The sequence below is a fragment of the Homalodisca vitripennis genome, chromosome 5 (genome assembly GCF_021130785.1).
Source record: "Homalodisca vitripennis isolate AUS2020 chromosome 5, UT_GWSS_2.1, whole genome shotgun sequence".
Taxonomy (NCBI): Eukaryota; Metazoa; Arthropoda; class Insecta; order Hemiptera; family Cicadellidae; genus Homalodisca; species Homalodisca vitripennis.
In genome coordinates, this window is record NC_060211.1 from 102,218,260 (window position 1) to 102,231,110 (window position 12,851).

Below are 12,851 nucleotides of genomic sequence, written 5' to 3' on the forward strand. Positions count from 1 at the left end.
TTCGGCACACTGTACAAAAAACCTGATGAAAAATTTTAAGTCTTTGTTACAGCTCTCATTGTTTTCATTTTATATGTTTAACCGACTCCACACTCATAGTCATAAAAAAACTGTGTTATTATTATTATTGTTCTTCTCTTATTGTCTAGGGGGGCACTCAATGCTCTTGTTGTTGTCTAGGGAGACACTCAATGCTCTTGTTGTTGTCTAGGGGGAAATTCATACTTCTGTCATTGTCTAGGGGGACATTCAATGCTTCTGTCATTGTCTAAGGGAACACTCAATGCTACTGGCTGTTCCTTTCAACTTTTCAATGCAAAACTTAAAAACTGACTGTTCATAGTCTCTTTTGTGTGTTTAAACCCCATAAAAGTTAGGTCATCCTTTGGGATCTTGATTAAATTAATTAGTGTGTCCATAATATTATTTTCTCCTTTGACTTCAGAAATGTCCTTCTCCTTTAACACTCTGTCGTAAAATTATGGTAATACATATAGATTATACACATTGCTACTTATACTATTCTGGTATATGAATATTTACTATAATAGAGCCAAAACTTTATCTGTATTAGAGTAATAATATCTGTATTATATTCATGGTTTATAATTTTGTGTTTTGTATTAAAATAACATGATATTTTTTATATTAATAATATTAACCCTTCAACGCGTTTTGCCGTACTAGGTACGTCATGACACTTTTACTTGAGATCGCGTTTTGCCGTACTGAGTACGTCATGGAGTAGTCGGTTATTTTTGTAGCTGTAACAGACGACTATCGAATGTTTTCAATGAAAAATGTATACCAATCGAAAGGAGAAGATTCAAACCTTCGATTAATTGAGTCGATATCTCGAAAAATCGATCTTTAGAAAAAATATCTGAGAAATCAGCTGCATTCAAGACGACGTCATTGCCGTGCAGCCGATCGTTTGTCAGCTTACGTTTGTTGTTGTTTACAGTCATTGTTAGTGTGATGGTTATGTTCAACTGACATATTTTTGTGTGTTTTTACGTTCCTTTGTTTAGTTATTATTATTAGTTTTACAAGCTAACTATATTGTTTTGAAGAAGGAAATCCCGTTTTGACAGGAACAATTTGTTGTGTTTTATAAACATGAGTTGGGGATGGTTTGTAGGTTAGCTAGCTTTTAGGGAAATTAACCTAAAGTAGGTTAATTTTGTTTAATTTGGCTAATTTTAAACACTAACAACATAGAAGTATAATAAACTTGGGTAATTTGCTTATATTATTTATAAAACACAAAATCTCTAAAAAACCGCCAGAAAAATCAACGCAGGAGGGAGTATGACCATGAAAAAAAAAATAACGCGTTGAAGGGTTAACTTGATGAGTAAAGTGCATTAATTACAATAGTTAAAATATAATAAATTGTCATGCCTTTATTTAATTATAGGCTGGAAGAAAAACTAAAACCACTTCTAATCTAACAGTTTAATACATGTGAATATATATGGTTGCAGATGAAGGACAACGTGATATCATTCCTCAGTTTTGACAGTGAAAGTGAGGAGGATGCAGAGAACAAAGACAAAGATGAAACCGACAGGGTTAATGAGTCGACAGCACTGCCTGAAATCGTCACAGACAACCAAAACATGTTAGTAAATTGTGTGTATATATAAGGAGAGTTTTTCAGAAAGAAAATTATGTTTTGATATTAAAAAAAGCTATAAGGGGAAAAAGTCTTTATATCTGTTTTAAAGCACACCCCTTTCATTGCCAATGATCAGTTTTACTAGACATCTGAGAATAAGAATTGTTTAAATGCATTCAGCTTTTGTTTTATATTTGTTATAAAGGAATAAGCCATGAACATTTGTCACATAACAGAATAAGTTCTACGATTAAATTCATGGCAAAACTACAATTACTTTTGTCATACACTCACCAATAAATAAGTAATCTGTTTTAAGACTCAATTTTGTTGTGAGTTTGTTTATGTTCTTCATTTTATTATTATAGATAAATAATAATATTATTGATGTGTAAAAATAAAATGAGAAATGTTGTTCATGAAGATAATGTTGATGAAATTGAAGTTGTAAATAAGGTTTTTATTATGACAATTAATTATGAAGATGAAAGTGGCTTTAAGTCATTGTTTGATGTAATTTAAATTACATTTCAGTTATTTCCATGTCTTTCCTGTATGGTTTCAAGTATTTTTTTTAATTGAGTTTTTAAAAAACAGCAGAAAAAGTCATTCATTTGTTTTATATATATATATATATATATATATATATATATATATATATATATATATATATATGTATGTATTAAAAATGATGATATACTGAGATATAACAAAAACATGATAAGAATAGTTATCAGCATATAGATGTTTGTAAAAATTTTATTTGTTTGCAATTAGAAATCATATTTATTAACCTAATCACTTGTGATTATTTACTTAAAATAAAAATTAGTGGTAGTGTGGTAAACCTTAAAGTATTCTTCAAAGCATAAACCTGCCTCATTTAATAGTGTGATTAAGTTCTTTTATGTACTAACAAATTACAGTTTCAGTCATAATTTTTCAGATTCTCTGGAGGTGACACTCCAGAACCAACAGAAATAGAAGATCCAAGTGAAGATGCTATGGCTGGGCTTTCCGGAAATGCCAAGATTTGGATAGGAAAAGATTACACAAATTTTATTGTCAAAGATTTTACAAATCTGGATAGGCCTTACCAAGGTGAGAACAAATAATGCAATGTAATAATAATGACTAAATACTAAACTTTCTGTGATTTGGTTCAGTAGTCTTTTAATTTTAATAGGCACTTTCTTTGTAAGATGATACAATCAATACTAATAATACAAAATAAATCTACAGTATGGTACATATTTTTAACACTCAATATTTTTTAGACACATATAAATTTGAATGTACACCATTCATACACGTAAATGTGAAGTGAAATTGTATTTCTTAATTTAAAAGCTTTATTGTGTCACTACTACAAATAGTGCATTACATGATTGTATATTTGTTGTAACAAATTAAACCACCATAATGCAAAGTTATTTAATTCCTTCTGTATTTGCAGACTTGGTTGATAGAAATACAACACCACGTATGCCTTGGCATGACATTGGCGTAGTGGTACATGGAGCAGCTGCACGAGATGTGGCAAGACACTTCATCATGCGCTGGAATGCTACCAAAGTATTACATTTTATTTATTTTGCTTAACATGTTACATTACAGACTTGATAACTTGATATTTAGTTGCTACGACTAACTGACTCTTGAATTAATCATTGTAGCACAAAAACCAAAACAATTCAAAGTACAATATTTGGTACTTCATCTATACTCACAAATCGCTCCAAATCATAATCTTGTCTTATCGTTGATGCTACCATGAAGAACGGTTACATTAAAGATAGGTTGTGCTTTATATCGACACCACGTTTACAATTTACGTCCACTAACACTTTTCTCAATTAGGCTATATTGTACATAAAATGGGAATTTGTTTGAAATGTGATGAGTTTTTTGTAATTTTCAGTTGGAGAAGAACAAATTGAATCCTCTGTACCCATACTTGGTACCGAAGTCATACCGAGATATAGAGTTGGCTCCCATAATGGAGTTGCCCAGTGTTAAGCCTTACAGAGTGAAAGCACAGGTTTGTATAGCAACTAAGACAAAATAGTGCTGCCATTAAAATGTGACTTCAGCGTGACTGAGAAATGTTTTTAACACTCTCAGCCTCACATGAAGATTCATGATAATGGTATTTAAATGTACAGTATAGTAACATAGACATCTAGGGTTGAAAATGTTAAATACTGTGATGAGAACTATTTTCAGTATACAATTTGGTCATGTTTATTAATGTGATGTTTAAATACAGAATACTTGCATAGTAGATTATATTTAAGTTAATGAGTGTATGAACTCAAACGATTGTTCAGTAAACCAGTAAACATCCAGTTATACCAAATGTGATGAAAAGTGATGTTTGAATGCAGATTGTGCGCTCAGTGAGTCATTGGTCAGCTGGCTTCATGGATCTAGACACGTGGGAAGGCAGCATTCACGAGGCTTATGTGGACGTCATCAGTAAGGCCAAACGTTATGTTTACATTGAGAACCAGTTCTTCATTACACTGGCATCTCTCCAAGTCCGGAATCAAGTTGGTGACACTTTGTTTAAGCGTATTCTTCGAGCATACAGGTATCTAATCTATGTTAACTTCTTTATTACGTTAACCCTTTGACTGGTGGGTTTTTTTCTTAGTAAAGGGCCCTAAAAATAAGTTTTTTTTATTTTCTATTTTGTTTTTTAGATGATTTTGGTTTATTGCAGTAGATGTGTTATGAATAAACAAGCAAATTTAACGGTTTTTAAGTTTTTTTAACTAATCTAACTATACACAAAAGTTATTATATTTACAAAATATGAGAATAAGATAAAATATTCAGTATTTTCTCATAAACATACTAAGGTACAGGTTAGGTACAAAATAGTAACAGTACACAACCCTCCTTAGAAATCTTTGATGATATGAAAGGCGCGAAAACAGTCAATCACACAAAGCGGAACGTTGCAATCCTGGCACATTGTATCCCGGCACCGCTGCTCGCCGATGCTGGTCTATCTGCACACATGGCATGCTCTCTTCGGCTTGTCCTTCTTATCTGTAGCAGGGATGGTGGCAGGAAAATGCCGACCAGTAAGTCTCAAGGGAGCAACTTAGCCAAAAATTAGTCTGTAAGTCTTTCTTGCACCATTTTACATAAATTAGTTATTACACAAACAACCATGTTTCTTTACTCACGGTAAAACACAACAAAACGTTTACAATCAGGGCAACCGGTACCATAAAAGTGAGGTTACAACCTGTATTCACTACACAAACAGAAATAGAATCAGCTGATTATTTGCAACAACTGATTGAATACCGTTAATTGGGTCTGAAATAAATAAATAATAGAACAACTGCAATCTAGTGGGAACGACGAAAACTACTTGAAACAGTTTCTAATTTATTCTGCTAGATCACATTTGTATTCAAGCAAGAGATTATTCAATGCGAAACAATCATTATTGTGAAAACTGTTTAGCGCCATAGCACTTCCCACACAGCCATCGGAATTAATGCGGATGCCATGAAGGGTACTCCCGAATTTGTTGCAGGATTACTAATCAAAGGGTTAACCATCTTGCCTGTGAATGGCATTTAATATTTTCTAATTTGGTATGATTATGCATTATAAGTATAGGGTTTTCAGTACTAACATTTTTTTTTTTCATAAAAACTATTATTTTAGAAAAGACGATGATCATATTTAAAGTAAGAACCGATTGCGCATTGTGCTCACATATCCTGTCACATGACATCTGTTGGAGATCAGCTACTCTTGGCCAGTCCCCCACGTCACCACCATTACGTTTCACGTCTATGTCATTATTGGTTGCGTGGTTATACTGCTTTGTTTGTCGCCATGTCAATCATTAATCCTGCCGATTAATAAGTGCTCCCAGTAATTCGGTTTTTAAATGCAAAAAAGTTCATCCTGCTGAAATTCAATTGCAGCGCAATGAAGTTTAAAATGAGAGTGCAATGAACGATGAAAGGTGCGAAAATGGTATAAGCTTTTTATTGAAGGAAGGACAAAAGTTCATGATGAAGAACAACCTGGACGGCCTACTGTCATGAATGAAGACGACACAAAAAGTTGATTAGGAAACAGGTATTATTGGCAAACCTCATCAGAAATTCCACAAGGTCTGTAGTTTATAATATTGTTGCTGATAATCTTCATTACAAAAAATTTAATGTATGTGAGATGGGTGCCAAAAATTTTAGCAGAACATAAAGCAAAGTGTATGGCACATTCTTTGCCCTTTTTGGAGCACTATCTCAAGGATACTGATGATTCTTAAGTAAAATTGTGACTGGTGATGAGACGTGGGTTGGGCCTCACTCCGGAGATTAAACGTCAATCCAGTGAGTGGCATTACCCAAATTCTCCAACAAAGCTTCGGAAATTCAATCAAGAACCTTTAACAAGGAAAATCATGGCCACAGTTTTGTGGGGTCAAAAAATCATACTTTTGATTGACTCTCTGCTGCAAGGAATGACAATAAATTCAGAGAGATAATGTGAAACCATTTTGAAGCTTAGGCGTGCTATCCAAAACCGCCGGCAAGGTATGCTGTTCGGCGGCTTCATTCTGTTTCAAACAATGCTCGGCCTCATGTCAAGTTGCTGGACAAGTTTCGTTGAGAATTACTGGATCATCCATCATACAGCCCTGACAGCACCATCAGACTATCATTTTTTTCCAAAACTCAAGGAATTTCTTGGTAGAAGACCTTGTTGGTAGAAGACATGTTGAAAGAAATAGTTACTAACTGTTTAACTAATAGTTAAACGGCTAGGCGCAGAGCTCTTTGATGATGAAAAATGTTTGAATGTTCATGGTGGCTGTGTAGAGATTTGAATAAATGTTCATAATTTAGTTTGTGATACAATTTAAGTTCAACAAAAAGCTTTCCTTCAACCATTATAAAACCGTTCTTACTTATCCTCGTATTAAATATTTTTACATAATAAAAATATATATCTTGTATTTTATTACAAAAGATTGTTTTATTAGAAATATACTTCTTTACCTTTAATAAAAATCTAATTTAATTTTCATAGAACTAATGAAGATATCAATATTTTTCTGGACATCAGCAAAATTTCCATTTTCATCCTTGTTTTTTAAGGTTACCTGACAATTAATTAAATTACATGGAAAACATTTTGGGCAACCCAAAAATAACAATGTCTGGTCTTCAAAGGGTTACAATCAGACTAGTGGAACTCAATATTTACGAGGGTTGTCCATAAAGTAACCGCCGTTTGGGTGTGGCACGATAAGTAGTGGGGTTAGCGCCGCCATTCTCACATCGGTGTGCGCAGCCGTTCAGTACGCTTCTAGCTGTGCAAGGGAGAGCATCGTGCGATCGCGCGTGCTCTTGTTACAACGTAAAAACATGAGCGCCATGATAGAAAATCCCACCAAGTGTGAAGTACGTGGTGTAATAAGATTTCTGTGGTCGAAAATTTACACAGCAGCTGAAATTCATCGTGAATTGAGTGCGGTGTATGGCCCAAACACTATGAGGGAAGGTGTAGTCCATCAATGGGTTCGTTTTTTTAAAAAATGGAAGAACGAACGTTCACGATGAAGACCGGAGTGGTAGGCCATCTCTCGTCAGTGATGACTGGGTAAACAAAGTGGATGAGAAAATTCGCAAGAACCGTCGCTTCACAATCTCGTAACTTTCGGATCATTACTGTGAAACCTTAAAATGGCTACGACGAGCGATTCAAAACAAGCGTCATGGTCTTCTGACATCTGGTGTTGTGTTTGTCCATGACAACGCCCGCTTTCATACAGCTCAAAGAACAACAGAACTTTTGGAAAAGTTCAAATGAGACGTTTTTGACCCACTCCCCCTACAGCCCGGACCTGGTTCCCAGTGATTTCTATCTTTTCCCGTACATGAAGCGGTGGCTTGCATATCAGAGGTTTGCAAGTGATGAAGAGCTTCAAAACGCTGTGACAGGTTAGCTACGTTCTCAGGCGGCAGATTTTTTCAAAGACGGAATTTAAAAAACTGTTAAAAGATATGATAAGTGCTTGAATTTGTATGGTGAATATGTAGAAAAGTAGAGAAAAGCTGTAGTTTTAACATTTATATAATAAACTTTTTGTATCTCAACTGGTTTATTTTTTATTTCAAAACGGAGGTTACTTTGTGGGCGACCCTCGTAGTTGTCTAAAGCTCATTTATTATATAGGATAGGCAATTGTTTTACCACTTTTAAAACCTTACAGAAATTACAATATTATATGTAATTTGTTTGTCTATGAAGATCAAATACACCATTCCGAGTATTTGTGATAATGCCACTACTGCCAGGATTTGAGGGAGAGGTGGGCAGTCCCTCAGGCTCTGCTCTCCATGCCATAACACACTGGAACTATGCATCAATCTCTCGGTGAGTTGTTACTCAGTGTTAGTTATAAACTACTTCCTGGATTATAAAATACTTTGTTATACTTATAGTACCATTTGGTGCAAACTAAACAATAAATGTTTGAGTTTAGAGTTGCTTGAAGTCATTTACCTACTGAAGTTACATACATAAACTTATATATTTTGTAATAACGTACTTGGTTTCAGTGAGAATTGAGTGAGATCTTTATTTCTTATATTACAAATGGTACTAATATTCTTTGAATATCATAATTTGTTTCTTTCTTGTAAGACAGTAAAACAGAATACGTAATTTTTATTACGGAAATCTAATTGATTTACTTTCAATATTTAAAGTTTCCCTAGAAAAGAATGGGTATATGGGATACAAATATTAACCCTTATAGCAATAATATATTATTATATGACTTTTCTCCAGAAAAAGCCAGCATCTTATTCTGAGAACACTTGATAGGTATGCAATATTATTGCTATGTAACGTTATCTGACAATAAACTTCTGATTTCTGATTCTGATTGGAATAAATAAGCTCTCATTGCCAGATATCACACTTCTTTTCAAGTAATATCTGGTTACTATTTCATTGGTATTAATGTGTCTCATCTTCAGATTTTTAAACATAATTATTTTGTGTTCACGCACTTTGTTATTTAAGTTAAAAATTGAAATGTTAACATTTGAACAGGAAAATAGAAATAAAAACATTTAATTCATAAATTGAAATAACATGAAAATGTAATTATTTCTCTTTGTTGTGGTAATTTTACTATTTCATTATTACTCACATTTAATTGTAAAGAGAGAATAACTATTCTAATGTGTGTAAAATAAAATGGTGATTTCAAACAGTTCAATTAAAACAACAGCAAATTATCCCAGAAAGTCTAGTTTTTAATATGAGATTTGCATGATATGGAAATATATCTGGAAGCAACCAATGGCAGGGAGTTGTTCTGTGATAATTTGTAACAAATCAGTTTATGCTTTGTGGAGTTTTGGTCACTTTGAGTTGCATCTTTTTTTTCATATAGGAATAAGTTATGTCTTTCCTTGTGATAATATCATCCATAGAATATTGCATCACATAAATTTATTTGTTTTACGTTTCTAGTTTTGTATTGCAGCATTGTGATTAGACTTGACTTGATTTTGTAATATTATTTGGTTTAACCTAGTATTGGCAGACTAAAACCAAAATTCAAAATTTACATTTTCCATGAATATGGGTGTCCATAAATTACTCTACCAAACTTCACCATTTGATTTTCAAGTCAAAATGAGTAAGAAATATCATATAAAGTATATATATTTTTGTTTAAGTAAATTATTAAAAGTATGAAACTACAGTATGTACTAAACGCTTTCATTAACTAACATATAAAACAATATGCTTCTCATGCTCAGTCTGTGTCTTTAGAGGTAGGGAATCGCTTATGGTTCGCTTAAGAGAAGCCGGAGTCCCTGATCCCTCTGAATATATCACATTCCACGGGCTGAGAACTCACTCAGACTTACATGGAGACTTGGTAAGTGATTTCAATAATAACTTTTAGTTAATTTTATGTCTGCATTTATTTAGTTGCTGTTAGTATTTTTGGTATAGTGATATTACAGTGATATTTGTAAGACAACCATTGAAAAATTATATTATCAGTTTTCAACTGTATAGAATAAATGATCTACTACTAAAATTCGTTAATATATTTCATTTATGTTTTGAAGTTGGGCCCCAGAAGCTAGAATCTGAGAATTTGATGATGTTACATCATGTATGTACAATGTGCATGTGAGATGATCTATGCCTATTCCAAGTTACTGATTGCTGATGATCTGACAGTCATTTATGGCTCAGCTAACATCAATGACCGCATCCTGCTGGGCAGTCGAGATTGAGATCGTTTTTTTTACATCATGTATGTACGATGTGTAGGTGACTGAGCTGATCTATGTCCATTCCAAGCTACTGATTGCTGATGATCTGACAGTCATCTGCGGCTCAGCTAACATCAATGACCGCAGCCTGCTGGGCAGTCGAGACTCTGAGATTGCTGTTGTCATTCAGGTTAGCACTTAAAGCTTAGACTACCATAGTTGTCATAAAGATCTTATAGTCAAAGTAGATTCTTTAGAATAAGAAGGCTGAGATATATGAGTTGGAAAGTCACAGAGTAAAGAATTAAATAGCATGAAAATGTGTCATATAGTTGCAATGACATCTTAAGAACTGTCCCATCAGGTCGGGTGGCCAACTCTGCTTTCTAACTACCTCTATTCCTCCTTCACACTTTAATTGTATTTTAGTACAAAGCATTGAGATTTTCAGTGAAAAGTAAAATATTTTGCTGGTGTACCACTGGTAGAAGTACAATTAAACTCATTCCAGTTGTTATTATTGAAACTGCCTATTAAACACTGTACTACTCACATTGCTGGCAGGATGAGGAGTTCGAGGAGGTGACAATGGGTGACCAGGTGGTGAGAGTGGGGTACTACTGTGGAGAGTTGCGAAGGAGATTGTTCAGAGAACATCTGGGGTTGATGGATCAAGAATCTGGGCCCGAAACTGTGGACCTGTCAGATCCTGTGTCCGCAGACTTCTACCACAATGTGTGGCGTGCCACCGCTCAGTCAAATACTGACATCTTCGAGAAGGTAAAATGTCTCCTAGTCTGTCATACGTAAAAATCATACAAATCCAATAACAAAAACTTTATTAATCATTGAATTTTGTTTGTATCTTTTATGCTATAATGGTTTGTGAAGCATAAAGGTTGTATATTTTATTAACGGGTAATCAAAAGTGTACCGCATTGAGTTAAATCTTTGTTGAGGTAATATAGTTTGTGCTGCATCTGATGACTCTGTACTGTTATGGTTCATTTCACCTCGGACCATTTCCAGTCAAAAATGGCGGCGCTTAATGTACTTCACAATGTGTACCTAAAACAACCCGCCATTTCTGATTGGATAATCCTTTTGAGATGCGGTTTGCGGAATTCAACTCTACTAAGTGAGCTCTTTCAAATGAGGTATCACTCGACCCATGCTTCAATTTAAGATTTCCATGTTTTCCTCTGTGGGCCGTCCCCCCATGGTTGGCATGTCATGGTAATAGCAAGGGAAAATAGTTTACATAGCCATACGACACTGTGCAAAGTTCATAGATGTTATCTCCTATGGTTTTTAAAATATTAAGCCGTACCCATACTTTTCAAACACCCTGTATATTAGCACTTGTTGTATCATGTTTGTTGGTCATCCTTTTGCGGCCATGTTCTGTCTTCCCGAGCAGTGTTACAATTAGACTGTTTAACTATTGGCTAATTGGTATAGGTTTAACTTAAATTTACAAAACTATCCGACATCAATACTTTTATCGACAATATTACTTTTTTAATTCAATTAACTGATCTATCATACTTTCATCAAAATGCTGTGATCGCTTTAAACAGTCCTGACCACCTTTTATTATTAGTGTTTTTTCTGAATAACAGAGAAACATCTCCTTGGTATATACCGCTGAGCTCTATGGTCTGAGACCAATCTTCTTATTCAGAAGTATTAGTACAAAGATTAATATAAGAAGTTGCCCTTAATTCTCTTAAGAATGAAATGTTCCAGAATGGAGAATCCGAATAGAACTCTCTCTAATACTTGGTATTTTTTGGACATCAGCTTTTTGTTTTATTGTTGACCAATTTTCTGTTTCATAAACAAGACGTACCAACTATAAAATATTTATTGACCTGGTAATAAAATTACAAATTTGTTGATTTTGTTTGTTGTCTTTTCCAATATATCGTTTATTCCTTCATACAGCATTGAATAAAAAATAAATAAATAAATTTACAGATAAATGTTAGCTACAATGTCAGCATAGCTGGGGAATAGGCATGGGTTGTGATAATTTATCAAAGTAAACAGAATAAAGATGTTTAGTAAACTATGTCTTCTGCTCTTTTGATTGCAGTAATATAATTGTGGAGTGAATTTTTCATTAAATTAATTAATTTGTTTGTTAATAGTGTAAATACTAATATTTACAGCATGGGTTGAATTTTAGGACTGAAAGCCAAGGATTGTTACTCTAGTTGATGGGAAAATCAGCAGGTTTTACCTTGAAAACTATTTTCTAGTGTTCACCATTTTACTGGTTGAGAAATATTGCAATGCAATTGAAAATTTCTAATTATGTTAAAAATATGTGTACTTTTATGTGTTTTTTCAATCAGTGGACCCTAGAAGATAGTTGTCAAGATGTCTGCTGATTGTTCTATCAACTAGGAACAATATTTACAGTATGTTTTTCTAAATTAAAGTATTCCAAAACAAAACTGCTAAATCTCTTATGAGTTGAAGATAGTAACAAGTCAAAGGTGAGAAATTGTATAATTGTATCTCAGCTATTAAGTATTGTAAAGCAAAAGTAAAAACAGTTTTATAATTGTAAGGTTATTTAAAACCAATTTTGGTCATATTGTTGTTTTTATTTACCATGAAGTTTCAATGTGGTGTTTAACTTATTTGTTCAAAATTTATTATTGATGAACATAATAACAGGATCTTCAACATTTGCTGTGGTAAATGTCTGAAATCCTGTTATTCTGTCATGGCGGTTATATTGTATAGTTTTGAGTACTATTATGAGTGTACATAGTAATTACAATTATTCTTTACTGATTCCAATTAAATGTTGCACAGTTAATGTATTTAAAATGGCTTATGTGTTTGTAAGCTATCTCCAGTATATGAAAATTGTCAGTATAGCAGTGGTATTAATATTATTTACAGAAATACTATTAATTTTTTTA

General features: G+C 33.4%; 1 protein-coding gene across 2 annotated transcripts in view; it reads left to right on the top strand.

Moving 5' to 3' along the window:
• LOC124362580 (phospholipase D1) overlaps positions 1 to 12,851 on the top strand; it is an 84,948-nt gene that overhangs the window by 63,920 nt on the left and 8,177 nt on the right. For both annotated transcript variants that reach the window (XM_046817214.1, XM_046817215.1), the window contains 9 exons: positions 1,488 to 1,624; positions 2,568 to 2,722; positions 3,078 to 3,196; positions 3,543 to 3,662; positions 4,009 to 4,214; positions 7,916 to 8,041; positions 9,458 to 9,566; positions 9,971 to 10,102; positions 10,477 to 10,692. In XM_046817214.1, the coding sequence (XP_046673170.1) occupies positions 1,488 to 1,624; positions 2,568 to 2,722; positions 3,078 to 3,196; positions 3,543 to 3,662; positions 4,009 to 4,214; positions 7,916 to 8,041; positions 9,458 to 9,566; positions 9,971 to 10,102; positions 10,477 to 10,692 (1,320 nt within the window). The remainder of the gene's footprint in view (positions 1 to 1,487; positions 1,625 to 2,567; positions 2,723 to 3,077; positions 3,197 to 3,542; positions 3,663 to 4,008; positions 4,215 to 7,915; positions 8,042 to 9,457; positions 9,567 to 9,970; positions 10,103 to 10,476; positions 10,693 to 12,851) is intronic.